This window comes from Salmo salar, chromosome ssa10, assembly GCF_905237065.1.
Source record: "Salmo salar chromosome ssa10, Ssal_v3.1, whole genome shotgun sequence".
Taxonomy (NCBI): domain Eukaryota; kingdom Metazoa; phylum Chordata; class Actinopteri; order Salmoniformes; family Salmonidae; genus Salmo; species Salmo salar.
The window spans coordinates 78,151,473-78,171,767 of NC_059451.1; the positions used below are offsets into that span (position 1 = coordinate 78,151,473).

Below are 20,295 nucleotides of genomic sequence, written 5' to 3' on the forward strand. Positions count from 1 at the left end.
ACAGGAGATGGTTGATATCCCTTGTACTGTCCTTGAGAGTAGGGCTGAGTGCTATATCCTATTTTGAGGTATACTGGTATGGATCCACATACTGGTTTGGGATTTTAACAATACTGTCTATAGCGATATTTTGATACAATGCTAAACTAATTGGACTACTTCACAGTCAGTTTTGTCCTAGTTTGGTTGAGTATAAAACCATCAGAATGGAGAAAGCCCATTAAAACCACTTAGAATTCCTACGGTCATCTACAACGCATAAAACATATTTAGAACTTTTCAGAAACTTAACCGTTTCATCGTGTGTGTTCCAAATATCTCTAACGGTCTCCCCAATGTCCGTTTTTTTATGCGAGTGATGTCAGAATGCACTCACTGTTCAAAAATGTGATTGTTACGCAACAGGACAGTTAACCCGCACTGCCCTCAAACCAAGACATGCTGCCTGCTAATTATCTATAGGCTATGTTTCAACTTGTCAATTTCAGATTAGTTTGTATTTTCTAATAACAGTTTGAATTGAGGTGTATACTGCCTCCTCATTAATTCTTACAGAAGTAGTCCATTTCACTGTTGCGGACGTTTGAGGCTTTATTGAGCCGGAAAATCTCTCTTCGAAGAGAGCCCAAGCACTTATTCGGTTTGAGTGTACATCGCAGGGACCACTGTAGAACGATCACACCCGTGTGTTGGTAAGTGTCAAAGGGATTAATACTGTCAAATAGAGCCAAACAGTCAAAAATTAGAAAGCCCTACTTGTGTCACGTCCTGACCAGTATAGGGGTTATTTGTTATTGTAGTTTGGTCAGGACGTGGCAGGGGGTGTTTGTTTTATGTGGTTCAGGGTGTGTTTTGTGTATGTGTTTAGGTAGAGTGGTGATTTGATTTATTAGTCTGGGGTTTGTTAGTCATTGTTCTATGTTAGTATATTTCTATGTTCTATGTTTAGTTAATTGGGGTTGGACCTTCAATTGGAGGCAGCTGGTTATTGTTGCCTCTGATTGAGGGTCCTATAATTAGGAGTTTGTTTTTCATGGGATTTTGTGGAAGATTGTTCTTGTTTAGCTGTTTGCCTGACAAGACTGTCAAGTTCGTTTTGTTTTGTATACGTTTATGTGTTTTCCTTCTTCACCAAATAAAAAAGAAGATGAGTGTACATTTTCCCGCTGCGTCTTGGTCTCTACCCTACGACACCCGTGACAACTTGGGAGGTTACAATGAGGTCATACTCTGTCATATGGAGGTTATAACAAGGTTATACTCTGTCATAGTTATAATGGGCGAATGTCAGGTCTTACCTCCAGGGGATACTTCACCCCGTTGAGGCTGTGTTCGGAGCCCTCTGAGGAGGCGTTGCAGCGTCCCCAGTGGAAGGTGATTCTTCCCACCTTAAACCTGCCCCTCAGCCCCCCTCCACTCACATAGAAGTCCCCCTCTGGGTTCACCGCCACTGGAGAGAACACACAGAGGGTGTTAGCTGACCGCATTAAACAACACACACATACACTCACACACACTATATTGATGTGGCCTGAAGCTTGCCAAGTGAAAACACAAAAAGTCACGTACACACACACACACACATCCATCGGCTTTAAAAGTGCCATAAGTATACACTACAACAATGCCCAATCTTTCAGTATCTAACAATATATAATAATTTCCACATCATCATATTGTATTGCATTCCTCCTTCCACTCTTCTTCTTCTCCACCTCCTCCTTCTGCTATGACACCGTAGTTTTAAAACCCAGACCACAAGGCTCTGAGACAGTTTCTACCCACAGGCAGTGGATACTGAATAGGTGACTGAATGGCTGGTTGCAGATAGGACTGTTTTACTGTATTACTTTGGCTTTACAGTTTCATTGCTGGCTGCTGTAATGCTGTTTTTATGGTGATGACTTATGGGGATGTGAGAGCGCATACCTGTCTTGCCGTCGTTCTTGATGGTGGTCCCATCAGACATTGCTTCCTCCCAGCCCTCGAACTTCAGCTTTTGGAACTGAACTTTGACCTGTGTCAGCTCCTCCTCGATGTTGATGGGCGACTGTCTGGCATTGTTACATGATGGGTACTTCTTGGCCCAGTTGTTTTGGTTGAGAGTCCCTGCCAAAAGAGAGTTGAAATGTGTTTAATGTATGGTAGAGATAGATAGCTAACATATTGGTGGTGCGTCAGCTACATTCCTTTGCCCCAAAATTGTACATGCCATTTTCCATTTCAAAACATAACTCAGTTGTTTTCCCTTTTCCCGGAAGTGTACTCTGGTTTCTTCCTCTCTAATTAGTGGCCAACTGATTGCAGGTGTGCTCCTGCGGGGAGCTAACGAGCTAATCACCTTCAGGTGTGTCTGCTTTGACAGGATATCACTGGGGTGTAACATGCAGAACTGTGGAATTTCTCAAGCCATTCCTGGGGGATCCCCAGGGTGTGATAAATATTCTTTTTTTTTATCCCAGCACTAATACCTAGGGATGCACGATATATCAGTGAACATATCGGAATCGGCCGATATTAGCTAAAAATGCCAACATCGGTATCGGCCGATGTCTAGTTTAACGCCGATGTTAAAAAACGATTTCAAAGCTACCGTGCATACCTATATAACGTAGGAACATGACATAATGACGCCCACAATGTCTACTGTGTGGATCAAGCAGTCAACAAGTCGAGCAGTCATTTGAAAGAGTAAGAACATTTCAGCGAGACAACTCAAAGGTGAAATCCATTAAAGTCAAGATAATGGAATTCATTGCCCTTGACAATCAACCGTTCTCTGTTGTGGGTGATGTTGGCTTTCGCCGACTGGTCGAGCAATGGTACACACTACCAAGTGCGCTATTTTTCAGATGTTGCCCTACCGGAGTTACACAGTAATTTGGGGTATCAACCTCCACTCTTCCAGGGAACAAGAGCAGGAGGTCAGCATATCTTCGGCCCAGATGTTTGTCCGCCGCTGTCGACGTACCTGGAGAAGAGCTTGGGCGGCAATTCTCAAGACCAACTCCAGGTATTGTCGACAAGCGGACCGTCGTCGGACCCCAGCTCCCCACTATCGCATTGGGCAGAGGGTATGGCTTTCCACTCGGGACCTGCCCCTTCGGGTGGAGTCCCGCAAACTGTCCCCCAGTTTCATTGGTCCTTTTCCCATCTCTGGAGTCCATAGTTCCACTGCTGTCCTTCTTGTGTTACCCCGTACCCTCCGTATTCACCCTACCTTCCATGTGTCTCACAGTCCTTTGTCTTCTGTTTCTAGGCCCATCCCTCCCCCCGGGTCATCGATGGCCAGCCAGTGTATATGGTGAGACGCCTCCTGAGGGTTCGACCAGGGGGCAGGGGTTTCCAGTACCTGGTTGACTGGGAGGGTTATGGCACGGAGGAGAGGTGCTGGGTCCCTGCTAAAGACATCCTGGACCCGGCCCTCATCGCCGATTTTCACCACCGGCACCCCGGTCAGCCAGTTATGCATCCGGGGGGGGGGGTATACTGTCACACCCTGATTGGTTTCACCTGGCCTTGTGATTGTCTGCAGGTGTCGATAGTTTTCCCCAGTGTATTTATCCCTGTGTTTCCTGTCTCTCTGTGCCAGTTCGTCTTGTATGTCCAAGTCAACCAGCGTGTTTTTCCCGTGCTCCTGCCTTTTCTATTCTCTTTTTGCTAGTCCTCCCAGTTTTGACCCTTGCCTGTTTCTGGACTCTGTACCCGCCTGCCTGACCATTCTGCCTGCCTTGACCTCGAGCCTGCCTACCACTCTGTACCTCCTGGACTCTGAACTGTTTTTTTTTACCTTTTGCCTGTCCACGACCATTCTCTTGCCTTCCCCTATTTGGATCAATAAACATCTAAGACTCCAACCATCTGCCTCCTGTGTCTGCATCTGGGTCTCGCCTTGTGCCCTGATAGCGTCCATGTGTGTGTGTTAACTATTTAACTGTACTAGAATGGCAGTTAAAAGGCAGCAAAAATTTAAAATATCGGTTATCGGTATCGTTATTGTATTTTTTTTACAAGGAAAATATCGGTATCGGCCAAAAATGTAATATTGGTGCATAATGCCTGATTCAAGTAATCATGGGTTGGGTGATATGATGAGTAGTTCAATCAAGTCCAATCTACATGAAGTGCTTATGGCAAAGGGTGGATATGGGGCTGTGCATGGAGCTGATGTGCCTATTCCACACGATAGAACAATTTAATGTCATGCTTTCATTCCAACATTTCCTCCTGCTCATTCATTGCTGTACATTTTTCAGTTTAACTGGAGTCAACTAAGGGGCTGGCAGTATCATTTTCAGTGTATTGGTCGCATGGGAGGCCTAAATTGCCTTCCTGAGTTTTGTTTCAATGCTTCTCCTGTAACCGAACTCATCCTATCAAACCTGGTTGCCAGTCTGTTTCTGTTTTAGCCAACACCTGTCTCACATTACATAGACAACAACAAAAGCTGGCTAAAACATCAGTGACAGTGAGTATGGGTAGTGTTTATTTCACTTGCCTTGAAGTTTCCAGCAGATAGATTTGAGATGCATTGCTTAGGCTATATACTGTGAGCATGTAAATACACACACACACATACTACTACTACTATTACTCGTTACAATTTCTAACTGAATTTTAGTCCTGGGGCCCACATACTGTAGAGACCCATCTGAGCCAGAAGACAATGAGGCTGAATGAGGTCATTCTGAGTTCTGGGTCAGCTCATTAGCATGTCAATGGCTCCACACACACAGCAGAGGGGATATGATGCAACAGTATATTCTTCATCATCTATCTGTTGTGGGCAATTGTAACTGCTGGTGTGCTTACCCTGTGATAATCGTATAAAAAAAGCATTTATGAAAAGCCAAATTTAAAAATCTTAGTTATCAAATTTTTTCTCAATGGTTCTGATGGTTTTTGCGGGTTAGGCTACCGTTGAACGAACATGAAAATGGACAAAATCCCTTTGAATGATTTATCAAGCTAGAATTTCATTTTGATGACATACTTTTTTGACGCTTTGATCAACATTTTTCAGTCATTTCAATTTGTTGATATGAAAATTTCGTTACAACCGTATTTATTATATACAGGTAAATGCCAAAATAAAGGAAACCCTTGAGTAAATGAGGGATACAACGTATACATTTTACATTTTAGTCATTTAGCAGACGCTCTTATCCAGAGCGACTTACAGTAGTGAATGCATACATTTCATACATTTTTTCTTTCTGTGCTGGCCCCCCGTGGGAATCGAACCCACAACCCTGGCGTTGCAAACACCATGCTCTACCAACAGGTGCTTCCACACAGGTGTGGTACTGGTTCCTGAGTTAATTAAGCAATTAACATCACATCATGCTTAGGGCCATGTATAAAAATGCCCAGTTGCCTATTATTTTGGCTACTATGGCTAGAAGAGATGAATCAGTGAATTTGAAGGAGAGGTCTCAAAGCAGCATTTTTCATGGAAGAATGGTGTCGAATCTTCCAATAGAGTTTCAGACACTTGTAAAAATCTATGACAAGGCAAATTGAGGCTGTTCTGGTGGCTCTTGATGGCCCACCGCTCTATTAAGAACTTTTATGTTGGTGTTTCCTTTATTTTGGTAGTTACCTGTATGTGTGTGTGTAATAATATTTCACATAATAATATTGTTATGTGTGTGTTTTTGGGCGCGTGCAAAAAAAAAGCTGGTGCATTGGAAGAATCCAAAGTGAAAACATGTTTTTAGAATTTTTTGCAAATGTACTGAAAATTAAATACAGAAATAGCTAATTTACATAAGTATTCACACCCCTTGCTATGACACTCCAAATTGAGCTCAGATGCATTAGGATAAATGCTTGGTATAGATACCATTCTTCCCTTTCTAAGAGAGGTAATAGACCATTCATTTAGCGGTGATAATGATGGTACTGTATTGTACAGTGTTTGGATCCACATAAAGGTATGTCAGAGGAGCCTGTCTATTATGGTGTTAGGATAAGAAAGATCAGGGTTGAAGGGATGCGTCGCTCAAAAGGCACGCACAGCAAAAGAGAATCCCTTCCACACACACAACCGCAAGAGCGTACACGCACATGCAGATTATCAAATGGAAGCACACACACACACCTGCATTATGATAGCACATACACACAATGCAGATTATCCAATAAAATCACAAACACACACACACACACACACACACACACACACACACACACACACACACACACACACACACACACACACACACACACACACACACACACACACAAACCTGCATTATCACAAACAAGCTCACACAACCACAAAGCACCATTCCAAGCCCTTTGGCTGGGAGGGCCCACCATGCAGAATGGTTGTTTAACTCTCATGAGCTTCTATATTGTGCCTGAACAAAAACAATTGGACCCAATACAAGAGCACATCACAAGGATTCAAAATACAACACAATGCTGTGACTAAATAGTCATTGCAATATGAATAAGCAACAAGCAATATAGTGTGTGTGTGTGTGTGTGTGTGTGTGTGTGTGTGTGTGTGTGTGTGTGTGTGTGTGTGTGTGTGTGTGTGTGTGTGTCTGTGTGTCTGTGTGTGTGTATGGGGGATGAACAAGTTTATCTGAACGTTGAACTCTATCAACTGCTTTTCTATTTCTAATATATCTTCAAGCCTCCAACATAAACTTTCTGAAGCACAGGGTAAGTATAGCGTCCATAGGGCCATTGGACCAGGGCTGTTTTTCTGTTTATGCTAGTTATACAATAGGCCTATAGATGGGGGAGGTTATTGAGGACAGGGAAGTTGGGGAGGGACAGGGGCATGTTAGGGTGGCATTGGCAGTCGGAATACAGGTTGTCCCCCCGCCTGGCTGCCTGTGCCCACATGTCTGTGCCCTCACCCAATAATGTCCCCATTGTTGTGCCAGTCTCCCCATGTGTCACCCAGATTCAGTTTGTTGTGACGCCGACAGAGGCGAAAGGGGAGGTATGGGAAGGTGGTGTGGTAAAGAGATAGAGAGGGAGCAAAGGGAAGACGGAGAGAGAGCGTTGGGAAAGGGGTAGGGGTAGACTAGACAGTGAGAAGAAGAGGGGGAGTGAGAGAGAGAGAGAGAGAGGTGAGAGGGAAGAGAGGAGAACACAAAGACAGCAAGGGGTGGAGAGAGGGGTGCAAGGGGGGAAAGAGAAAATATTTTTTCTTGTCATGTCTAGTGAAAGCAAAGATTGGCAGAGAGATATGGGGGGGGGGTGATATTTGTGTGCTACTGCCTGAGGGTCATAGTAAATATGCATGGTACATTTCCATGCCAAATGATGCATCTATTTTGTAGAATATGCTGTATTATTGACTGTTTGGCAACTGTATAACATATAAACATGCTAATAATACAAACTGTATCAAAGTCAATGTTGAATTGAAGAGAAATACATACATTTTTACTACACATCATACATTCTATGCTGTATTGGCTAGTCATAACCCATGTCATGTCTCATCCAACACAGATCAGACAAGCTAGGCTAAACAGCCGCTCCAAACCAGGAGCTGAATGTGCCCTACTTTCAAATATGGGTCCCAGAGCCTAACACAGGGAATTCTCTCACCACCAGGGAATTCTCCATGGCTGAAAAAAGAAATAAAGGAATAGACCCTGAGAAGAGAGTCCCTAGTGTTGTGTGTGTGTGTGTGTGTGTGTGTGTGTGTGTGTGTGTGTGTGTGTGTGTGTGTGTGTGTGTGTGTGTGTGTGTGTGTGTGTGTGTGTGTGTGTGTGTGTATGCATTTGTATGTAACCCTCTGTCAAATGAGGCTACGCCAATACACTGTAACTCTTGCACTGTTTAACAGCTTGTGTTACAATATTGTGTGTATTTGGATGTTGTCAACATTAGTTGAAAAGAGATTGCGGGCCATATTCTGAACTAGAACTTCAGTGTAAATAAGTCTTCCTTTCTCATCTCCCCATCTGATAACCTAAGCATAGGCCAATTCTTAACTGAAAACATTTCAGTTGAAACTTGTCTACTCTTTTCCCCAACCAGTGGTTATGGAGTAAAGGGGAGAGAGAAGGCCATGCCATTTACCATTGGAACGAGGCTCCAAATGACCCCCAATGATAACCAATCCATTTCCTTGTTGATCTCTCTCCACACGCATTGCCAAACGTCAGGCGAATTCATGAAGATCAAATGAATTTCTAAGGGGATACGTATTCAAATGCAAATCTCAGAATGAGACCATGGGGGGAAATTGGAATGGGTTCAGATGATCTTCAAGAGAAGGGGGGAGAATGCGTGAATGTTTTCTCAAATTATATTTTCAAATAGGACATTAATTCCCAGGTCTCTTTGGCGTCCCCGTTTCAGAAGATATTCATGAAACCAAGCTATTCATTATGACCTGCATTGTAAACAGAATTATTGCCGAAGAGTATATTCTGCAAATGGCCTACTCTTTAGATCTCTGCCACACATGCACACACACACCTTTGTTCTTCCTCTCAAAAAATGGCTGATATAGAGATGCCAGGAGTGGCCATTCCTTAGAAAATCCCAGTCTACTCCAAGGTACAAGCTTCGTGAGGAGAACAAGCTTCGTGACTAGGCTACTCCATTTTTCTCTAACCAGTCAGAACAGTCTAGTCTAAGGCAAGACCAGTCTAGTCTAATAGGTTTATTGGAAACCATAACAGCTCTGTTAAAGGATGAGTCAAACAGATAAAGACAAAGTTAATCCTTTCTGATATTTTACACATGCACAGACTAGACAATCTCTGTGGTTATCTGTTATTACATTACGCACACACACATTACGCGTGGATACATGGTACGCAAGTCACAAGCAACTTTTAGTCTATGACTGAAAGTCTGACATTGTCTGTCACTACCAGCTCAAAATACTAGCGTTTCCCAGTCATCTCTTTGAAGCACACTACTTATCGATCACATACTCACTGTGTGCCCGCGCACCTGCACACCCGCGGGTGCACGCATTCACACACACCAACACACACACACACACACACACCTCATAAGAGGAGCTTTGAGGACACATTGTGGCAGTCCAGCAGACATCAAAGTCTTATCTCCACCAGAGTGCCACTCCACTCCTGACCACCTGTGGATTCATGGCTAGTGAGGAACCCATTCAGTTTACATGTTAGCACTTCAGCTGGTCTTTGGTATTACAATGCTTCAAAATCACTTAGCTTCAATATATCAATAATTTATCCAAATGTATCCTACTGAGATAGACGTAGAACATTTAACCAAAGTCGTCTGGTCCCCTACACACTTACCCGCATAGGACCAGTCGATGTCTTCTGAGAATTTGCGCTGGGCCCGGTATCCGTATCCTTGCACCAGCTCAGCTGCAACAGAAAGAAAATAGCTCACAAAAACAGCTCTGTTTACGTCCAAATATGTAATTTGATTAAATCAGCCTGGATTATTCTTATCATGGCACCAGAATTATTATACGTTCACACAGCCTCTAAATCCTATTGAGTTGGTCTGTTTTTATTTGAGAACTGAAAGACATCCATGTCACTTTAAAAGATCAACTCACGATACCCTCATTCCAAAAGATCATGGCAAAAAACAAATAATAATGTGTTATTACACATAACAATATTGCTTGTAGGCCATTATGTGCAGTGCAACATTGAGGACCACTCATTTAGAGTTATATATGAGAAAATATCAGCAAAAGAGGGAGGTCTGAGATTGTACAATAAAAACAATCTGTTATCTTTTCCGTCTGAAGAAATTTGCTCAATTTTGAGAATAATGAGTAAGATTTACAGTGCCATCAGAAGGTATTCACACCCCTTGACTTATTCCATAACATGTTGTGTTACAAGGTAGGATTAACATTGATTTAATTGTAATTTGTTGTCAAAGATCTACACAAAAAACTAAAATCTCAAATTGGAAGATAAATTCTAACATTTGTAAAAATATCATGAAAAATAAAACACTAATACATATTTTTTTTATTCTTCAAGCTCTGTCAAATTCATTGTTGATCCTTGCTAGACAGACTTTATTAAGTCTTGCCATAGATTTTCAAGCCGATTTAAGTAAAAACTGTAACTAGGCCACTCAGGAACATTCAATGTCGTTTTGGTATATTTGGCCTTGTGTTTTAGGTTATTGTCCTGCTGAAAGGTGAATTTGTCTCCATGTCTGTTGGAAAGCAGACTGAACCAGATCTTCCTCTAGGATTTTTCAGTTCTTTATCCTATAAAAACTCTCTAGTTCTTGCCGATGACAAGCATACCCATAACAAGATGCAGACATCACCAGGCTTGAAAATATGAAGAGTGGTACTCAGTGATGTGTTGTGTTGGATTTGCCCCAAACATAACACTTTGTATTCAGGACATAAAGTTAATTTCTTAATTTTTTGCTGTTTTATTTGAGTGCCTTATTGCAAACAGCATGCATGTTTTGCAATATTTGTATTCGGTACAGGCTTCCTTCTTATCACTCTGTCATTTAGGTTAATATTGTGGAGTATCCACAATATTAAACTCTGTAATTTTAACGCGGGTCGTACAAAGGGGACCAAGGCGCGGCGTGTGAAGTGCTCATATTTAACTTTAATGAAACACTATAACAAAATAACAAAAAACGACCGTCAACAGTTCTGTCAGGTGAACATACACTAAACAGGAAACAACTACCCACAAACAACAGGAAAAAAAACACCCCTACTAAATATGACCTCCAATTAGAGGCAACGAGGAACAGCTGCCTCCAATTGAAGGTCAACCCAATAAACCCCAACCTAGATATAGACAAACTAGAAATCCAACATTGAAATAGAGAACATAGAACAAACACAAAAACACCCCCTGTCACGCCCTGACCACTCTACCATAGAAAATAACAACTTATTTTGGTCAGGACGTGACAGTAACTGTTTTAAAGTCACCGTTGGCCTCATGGTGAAATCCCTAAGCAGTTTCCTTCCTCTCCGGCAAATGAGTTAGAAAGGACGCCTGTATCTTTGTAGTAACTGGCTGTATTGATACACCATCAAAAGTGTAATTAATAACTTCACCATGTTCAAAGGGATATTCAATGTTTGCTTTTTTTACCCATCTACTAATAGGTGCCCTTCTTTGCGAGGCATTGCAAAACCTCCCTGGTCTTTGTGGTTGAATCTGTGTTTAAAATGTACTGCTCGACTCAGGGACCTTACAGATAATTGTATGTGTGGGGTATAGAGATGAGGTAGTAATTTAAAATCATGTTAACCTTTTCACGTGTGAGGTCCAAATATCAGTAACAGTTGGCCCCAATGTCAGTTTTATTATGCGCGTGATGTCAGAATGCACTCACTGTTCCAAAATGTGATTGTTACCCAACAGCACAGTTAACCTGCGCTGCCCTTAAACCAAGGCACGCTGCCTGCTAATTATCTATAGAAAATGCTTCAACTTGTCAATTTCAAATTATTTTCGAACAAGTTTTATTTTCTAACAACAGTTTGAATTGAGGTGTGTTCCGTCTCCTAATTAAATCACATAGAAGTTGCCCATTTCACTGTTGCGGACAATTTATGTTTGAGGATTACTGAGCCGGACAAACTCTCTCTTGGACAAACTTCTCTCTTCAACGAGAGCCCAAGCACTTCCCCAATGTTTCGCCAGATCAAATATGAAGACATTGTGCATTTCTAGTCAGAACAGGCCTTCCCCTTGACACATTTTCTGTCTGGTGCCCGCATTGCCTTCATTGTTGTTTTCCTTACAAATAATAACTTTGGACATGTGTGCGTTCCTATCAAAGTAAGTGCCTTATTTTATGTATATCGTGTTGTCGTTTCTACTGTAGCATATGTATGTATGTACAGTGGGGAGAACAAGTATTTGATACACTGCCGATTTTGCAGGTTTTCCTACTTACAAAGCATGTAGAGGTCTGTAATTTATATCATAGGTACACTTCAACTGTGAGAGACGGAATCTAAAACAAAAATCCAGAAAATCACATTGTATGATTTTTAAGTAATTAATTTACATTTTATTGCATGACATAAGTATTTGATCACCTACCAAGCAGTAAGAATTCCGGCTCTCACAGACCTGTTAGTTTTTCTTTAAGAAGCCCTCCTGTTCTCCACTCATTACCTGTATTAACCTGTTAGGGCTAGGGGGCAGTATTGACACGGCCGGATAAAAAACGTACCCGATTTAATCTGGTTACTACTCCTGCCCAGTAACTAGAATATGCATATAATCATTGGCTTTGGATAGAAAACACCCTAAAGTTTCTAAAACTGTTTGAATGGTGTCTGTGAGTATAACAGAACTCAAATGGCAGGCCAAAACCTGAGAAGATTCCATGCAGGAAGTGGACTGTCTGACAAGTTGTGTTTCATCTGGACTCTATTTATTGAAGACTGAGGATCTTTGCTCTAACGTGACACTTCCTACGGCTCCCATAGGCTCTCAGAGCCCGGGAAAAAGCTGAACGATATCGAGGCAGCCTCTGGCTGAAACACATTATCGCTTTTGGCAAGTGGCCGATCAGAGTACTATGGGCTTAGGCGCGTGCCCGAGTCGACCGAATGCTTTATTTTCTTTCGTCTGTTTACCTAAACGCAGATTCCCGGTCAGAATATTATCGCTTTTTTATGAGAAAAATGGCATAAAAATTGATTTTAAACAGCGGTTGACATGCTTCGAAGTACGGTAATGGAATATTTAGAATTTTTTTGTCACGAATTGCGCCATGCTCGTCACCCTTATTTACCCTTTCGGATAGTGTCTTGAACGCACGAACAAAACGCCGCTGTTTGGATATAACTATGGATTATTTTGAACCAAACCAACATTTGTTATTGAAGTAGAAGTCCTGGGAGTGCATTCTGACGAAGAACACCAAAGGTAATAACATTTTTCTTATAGTAAAGCTGACTTTGGTGAGTGCTAAACTTGCTGGGTGTCTAAATAGCTAGCCCTGTGATGCCGGGCTATCTACTGAGAATATTGCAAAATGTGCTTTCACCAAAAAGCTATTTTAAAATCGGACATATCGAGTGCATAGAGGAGTTCTGTATCTATAATTCTTAAAATAATTGTTATGCTTTTTGTGAACGTTTATCGTGAGTAATTTAGTAAATTCACCGGCAGTGTTCGGTGGGAATGCTAGTCACATGCTAGTCACGTGCTAATGTAAAAAGCTGGTTTTTGATATAAATATGAACTTGATTGAACAAAACATGCATGTATTGTATAACATAATGTCCTAGGGTTGTCATCTGATGAAGATCATCAAAGGTTAGTGCTGCATTTAGCTGTGGTTTGGGTTTATGTGACATTATATGCTAGCTTGAAAAATGGGTGTCGGATTATTTCTGGCTGGGTACTCTGCTGACATAATCTAATGTTTTGTGATTTGGTGCCACCTACCCTAGAGAGGTTAACTGCACCTGTTTGAACTCGTTACCTGTATAAAAGACACCTGTCCACACACTCAATCAAACAGACTCCAACCTCTCCACAATTCAAGACCAAAGAGCTGTGTAAGGACATCAGGGATAGAATTGTAGACCTGCACAAGGCTGGGATGGGCTACAGGACAATAGGTAAGCAGCTTGATGAGAAGGCAACAACTGTTGGCGCAATTATTAGAAAATAGAAGAAGTTCAAGATGATGGTCAATCACCCTCGGTCTGGGGCTCCATGCAAGATCTCACCTTGTGGGGCATCAATGATCATGAGGAAGGTGAGGGATCAGCCCAGAACTACACGGCAGGACCTGGTCAATGACCTGAAGAGAGCTGGGACCACAGTCTCAAAGAAAACCATTAGTAACACACTACGCCGTCATGGATTAAAATCCTGCAGCGACGCAAGGTCCCCCTGCTCAAGCCAGCGCATGTCCAGGCCCGTCTGAAGTTTGCCAATGACCATCTGGATGATGCAGAGGAGGAATGGGAGATGGTCATGTGGTCTGATGAGACAAAAATAGAGCTTTTTAGTCTAAACTCCACTCGCCGTGTTTGGAGGAAGAAGAAGGATGAGTACAACCCCAAGAACACCATCCCAACCGTGAAGCATGGAGGTGGAAACATCATTCTTTGGGGATGCTTTTCTGCAAAGGGGACAGGACGACTGCACCGTATTGAGGGGAGGATGGATGGGGCCATGTATCGCGAGATCTTGGCCAACAACCTCCTTCCCTCAGTAAGAGCATCGAAGATGGGTCGTGGCTGGGTCTTCCAGCATGACAACGACCCGAAACACACAGCCAGGGCAACTAAGGAGTGGCTCCATAAGAATCATCTCAAGGTCCTGCAATGGCCTAGCCAGTCTCCAGACCTGAACCCAATAGAAAATCTTTGGAGGGAGCTGAATGTCCGTATTGCCCAGCGACAGCCCCGAAACCTGAAGGATCTGGAGAAGGTCTGTACGGAGGAGTGGGCCTAAATCCCTGATGCAGTGTGTGCAAACCTTGTCAAGAACTACAGGAAACGTATGATCTCTGTAATTGCAAACAAAGATTTCTGTACCAAATATTAAGTTCTGCTTTTCTGATGTATCAAATACTTATGTCATGCAATAAAATGCAAATTAATTACTTAAAAATCATACAATGTGATTTTCTGGATTTTTTTCCGTCTCTCACAGTTGAAGTGTACCTATGATAAAAATTACAGACCTCTACATGCTTTGTAAGTAGGAAAACCTGCAAAATCGGCAGTGTATCAAATACTTGTTCTCCCCACTGTATGTATGCATGGAGCATAATGTATTTTACTGTTTTATTCACATGTTTTCAAGTACTGCTGACAAATAATGCATTCTGATTCCTGCATAGATTTTAATGGACACATAGGATGTGTGTAAAATACGTTTTTGAAGGTTGTACTGATTATGATGAGCTAATGCTAAGCTATTTTCCAGCTATATGTGGCACCATGTTTGCACAATGCATTCTGGTTGTCACGTAAGCGTCTGTCAGACCAAAGATGATCGTTCACTCAACTGACTTATGGTGCATTCAAGACAACTGGGAACTCAAAAAATATGAGGTCAAATCATGATGTCAGTGATCTTCAGGTCCGAAGGTCGGATCTCTAGAAGAGGCCCGAGGTCTCTAGGTGAAATTCCGAGTTGGATGACCGTTCAAAACAATTTTCCCCAGTCGGAGCTCGTTTTTTTCCAAGTTCCCAGTTGTCTTGAACGCACTGAAGTCGGACGTCAGAGATTTCCGAGTTTCCAGTTGTTTTCAACGTGGAATCAGATTGTAATTATGGTAGTTCAGGGTTGCCAGCTCAGACCCCATTTCCAGGAGTTTTATTTTTAGCGTATAAACTTCTTCTGTTTGCCCACCATTTATTGATAAATCCCCCATCATAGTAATATTTCCTGCATCTTATCCCCCCATGATACCTTCCCTGATATCTACCCCCCATGAACTTATACACTGTAACAAGTACATTGAAGATTTGTAAAATGCTCAAAAGTGGCCAAACTAAGTTCATATGTTTCAGGCAATGAGCGCAGCCATCTTTGACTTTGTTTACGTGCATCTTATAGTGAATGGCATTCAGGAATTAGGGAGTTTTCACTTAAACATAAACCATCATAAAGAATTTAGCTGCTGTTAGCTTAGCTGACACGCATCTCTTTTCTAAACAATAAAAGGTGAAATTGAGGAATAAAGTTGTGAAGACCTTTATTTCCCAGCAGTACAAAACATTGTTTAGATGCTTTTCAAACAACAATGCTGTTTAGACACGTTTGTTGCATTATACATTCTGTTGCTACTGTTCCAATCACATATTTGTGATGGAACGCTGCAAGTACCAGTCAACAATGACCACAATATGTGAGCGTACGCATCAAAGGGTTCAACACTATTATTGCACATAGAGTGAGTCTATGCAAATTATTATGTGACTTGTTAAGCAAATTTTTACTCCTGAACTGATTTATGCCTGCCATAACAAAGGGGTTGAACACTTATTGACTCATGACATTTCAGCTTTTCATTTTTTATTAATTTATAAAAATTTATAAAAACAGAATTACACTTTGGCATTATGGGGTATTGTGTATAGGCCAGCGACACAACATCTCCATTTAATCCATTTTAAATTCAGGCTGTAACCCAACAAAATGTGGAAAAAGACAAGGGGTGTGTCTACATAACTGTTGGCACTGTAAGTCTGCAGCACACAGACCATTAACATAATGCACTCTGGGGGTTGTCTGTGGAATATATCCATGCGTGTTTGTTTACTTGTCTCTAGAAACCCACCCATACATGCACGCACGCACGAAAACACACACACACACCCACACCTCACCAGCAGACATAATTATCCTTGCATTTCACTGTACCAGTGCTGCAGAATGATAAGGAGGTGATAGTTTATTATTACAATGCCCTATGAGTCCTGTCTGGAAAATGAATTGGAGCCAGATCCCTCAGGGCTACACTGCCAGGCAATTATGGAAGAGTTACTGTCAGAACCAACATGCCTCATTATCATAGCTTGCACAAAGCACCTGCTCACTAAAGCATAGGGAAACAAACCGATTACACCAAACGTTCTTGAAATGATGCTGAAACCAAGTGATGTCCAAGAATGGGAGACGAGGATGTGCTACATTTCTGCAACATTAATAATGCCAACTGTTTTCAAAAAACGTGGACATGAGGGACCCTCGCAGAGCGACTGAAGTAGCACCAAACGTTTTGGGAACATCACTGTGGATGTGCACGAAAGCTGCTGATCGAAAGCAGGAGGAACTGATTAGAAGAGAGGGTACAGGTTTGACCTTTTCCAAACATGTTCAACCTTTAAACAACATTTCTCCATAGTTGAGCATTTTGTCTACAAAAGATTGTCATCTGGGGATGAAAGAAGCTTGTTTTCCTTTATAAAAAACGAATTCACTTACAAATGCATAGGCCCCAAAGTCCATCAGTACTGGAAACGTGCTGGAGGGGTCAATGTAAAAATAATATATCTAAGTCAACACAGTACGGCTCGGGTTGGCACAATAGTGTGAAATGGGTCTTAAAACATGTCCAAATCTTGACCTGACCTGACTCTGGTTGGAAGAAGATGAGGATGGGGACTCATGCTCTGCTGGGCTGTTTTCATGTTTGCCTGTGATATCATTTCTCTGTCTAATCCTGGATTAAATGGCTTTGACCAAGCAAAAGTCCACTTTTCTCACAATTTTCCCAAAGCAGTATACCAGTAACTCTTCTGGGGAGTTCAAAGAATGACGCTGTATAGCCTTTGCTATGTGTTGTATACTGAGCTGGTTTAAATAGTCATTAAGGATATCATCCATGCAAAGGGATATAGTCCCGCAACTAATAAAATAATAATTAGGAAACTAGAAGTGATAAATAGCTCTCTTTTTTCCCTTTTCGCATTCTCTTCATTATTATCTCTATCTTGTGGTCTTCCTCACATTGTTGGACTTCACTGGTCTGTGCCCGTCTAACACTGGGGTCAGCCAAGGGTCATGACCTCTCGTTAAAAGGTCAGGGGTTGGAGGTTCACTCACACACACAACACTTTGTCTTCTTTGGCCTTAAACCAACGCGCCTCTTTACCAACACAGGGACATCTCTACAAGGGCTTCCTATCCTCCTTCTCCTCTCCCTCGCTAATCCGAGGAAATATGATTGCCTACAAGAGTATTTGGCTTTAACCTGTCCTATTCTTTCTGTTCAGTGCAGATGAGGGAAGGGTACAAGGAGAGGAAACCTTTAATGATTATTGAGATACATCCTCAGTGTCCCTATCTCCCTTGCCTGACCTTCTGATGTACCATACTGAGACCATACAGAAAAGAATGGTAGCCGGCAATGATGTTTTCTACTCATACTTCTGTGATGCTAATTGGCTAATTCATGTAGGAGAGACAACTGTAGCTCTCTTACCGCTCATCCTCCTTTCCTCTCTGTTTCGCAAACTACTTTTATTTATATCTCTGCCATGTTCCTTTTGTGTTGGACATACAGTAATTAGGGTCTACAGCAGGGCTGTTCAATTCTGGTCCTGGTGGGTCGAAAAATGACTGTTTTTTGTTTCTAACTGTTAGTTAATTGCACTCACCTGGTTTTCCAGGTCTGAATTAGTCCCTTATTAGGAGAATATGAAAACCAGTAGTGTTTCGGCCCCTCCAGGACTGACATTGAACAGCCCTGGCTACTGAACTCCTTATGCCCATCTGTCTCTCTCTCTCTCTCTCTCTCTCAGAGCTCATTCCTCTCCCTCTTGTTCAAACTGTCTCTCCTCTCTCTCCATCCATCTCAATCTCTCTCGAAGCTACATACTTCTTCTCCCACTTGACTAGTATCTGCATCTATCTCTCCACACCTCAGTCTTTTCCTCTCTGTCCATCTCTTCCTGTGTCCCTCTCTCTGTCCATTCTCTCTCTCTCTCTCTCTCTCTCTCTCTCTCCCTCTTTCTTTCTCGCTCTCTCTCTCTCTCTCTCATCTTATCCAGTTTGTCTAGAGACCTAACTTCTCTATTTCACCAGTACAGCAGTCACTCACATGCCAGTGTTCTGTCTATAGAGTGTAAACAATGGCTTTGACATGAAACACCTGTCCATTTCCAGCACCGGTTCATTCAATAGGCTTGATTATATTACACTGTGTATGTGTGTGTGCGTGTGCATGCATGTCTGCTTGACTACATATTTGTTTGTGTGTGTTGTACATGTGCACTTGTGTATGTGCTGTATTTGCATGTGTATGTGTGTGAGGTCAAGGGCACCATGCATATCCCTATTTAGCTTCAACAGAGGATTACAACATGGCCTCGCCTTGCTTTGTCTGGTGATCGCCCATGGCCATGACGAATTGCATTGCCTTTCCTCTTTAAGGATCAGTGGTGCACCTGTGACTGAAAGGGAACAAAAAGCTTTCCTTAAATTACAATCTGGGCTGCTTAACTCATTGTGGCCCAGTGCCTCCTTTTGTGGCGGTTACGAATTGAAAAACTACAATGGTCTCGACAGACATTAAGTATCTTTCAAAAATGGATCGTGTGAAAATATCCAAGGATCTAAAAAGGCCTTTTGAGAGTGCACAGTTGTTTTACACGGCTTGTACAGTGCTACCATCTCATGTAGTTATCACAAGAGGTCGTCCCAAGTAACTGTGAGCTACACACCCAGACAGGTACTTCTTGTCCCATTGTCTTGTCAAGTTGTCTCCTTGATTGCCTGCCCCTGTCTTAATGCCCCCACCCCCGGTTCGGTTTCACTCAATCAACAGTTTTTATTTCCTCAAAGGGGTTAGCCTCATAGCCTACGTCCAGACACCAGGTTTCGATTTCCTGTTGTAACGTTGTCTGAATGGAGTTTGGGCAAACAAAAAACTAGTCTGCGTGGCACATCGCTCGTACATGCACAGATCAAACAGCCCATAAGTTCAGTTACAGCGCACCCTGTTCATGTGACAGATGAGGACACAGGAGAGAAGTCCGCCTGCCATTGTGGCGTGAGACTACAAAGAGCACATCTGCTAAAACAAGCATAACCACGGTAGAACTGAAATATTCATACACATACAGTATGTACAGCAGGAAGGCCATTGGAAAAGGCCATTGGAAAACGTTCTATTTAAAAAGGGCAACCATCATATTTGATTTCCCCCCTACGATGAAATCGGGGAACGGACTGTGGATCTGTCTCTGTCCGTTCAAACGTTCGACACACGCGATATCTCAGCACTGGGACGATCTTCCAGAAACTTGGGTGAATGATGCGTCTAGCCATAGAGATCAGGCTTTTACAAAACTCCACTGATTGGCCTAAGGCGGGAACTATAGTAATTAACTGAAATGTGTTAGTAACAAGCTGTATCTCAATTCATGGGGGACGACATGTTTACCGTTGCCTTGTTTATTGCTTGTTTTATTCAAGGGAATAATGTCGGTAAAGAACGAATGTAAATCCCTAAAAAACATTGACTGTCGAAAGCTTTGTTGAACTCCTGCTATAAAACTCTACTACCTCATTATCCTCATCAGAATGTAAAAAGTCAGTTGGTAGTAAATCAAGTGGTGCTGGTGGGTTTGATGACTCAGCCATATAGTGTGTGAAACAATGGTGGAAAGAATGTGCGGTCTCACTTTACAGTGCTCATGAATTAACGAAGAAGGTTTAAAACACACAGACAGTCAGGGTGAATGTTGGAGGAGGTAAAACTATAAGTAACGATGGGGCGGACAGATTCATTCTGCATTTCTCTGAACGACAATACTGTAGTCAACTGAACAAAACGATAATCTCCTACTTTAAGAGGGATTTTCTGAAGAGTTTTTAT

At 42.2% G+C, this 20,295-nt stretch overlaps 1 protein-coding gene across 9 annotated transcripts in view; it reads right to left on the reverse strand.

The window, feature by feature from the left end:
* The window catches only part of ptprz1a (protein tyrosine phosphatase receptor type Z1a), a 75,642-nt gene that overhangs the window by 30,993 nt on the left and 24,354 nt on the right, over nt 1–20,295 (reverse strand). For all 9 annotated transcript variants that reach the window (XM_014124572.2, XM_014124571.2, XM_014124570.2 and 6 more), the window contains 3 exons: nt 9,270–9,341; nt 1,930–2,109; nt 1,299–1,450 (listed from right to left, as the gene is read on the reverse strand). In XM_014124572.2, the coding sequence (XP_013980047.1) occupies nt 1,299–1,450; nt 1,930–2,109; nt 9,270–9,341 (404 nt within the window). The remainder of the gene's footprint in view (nt 1–1,298; nt 1,451–1,929; nt 2,110–9,269; nt 9,342–20,295) is intronic.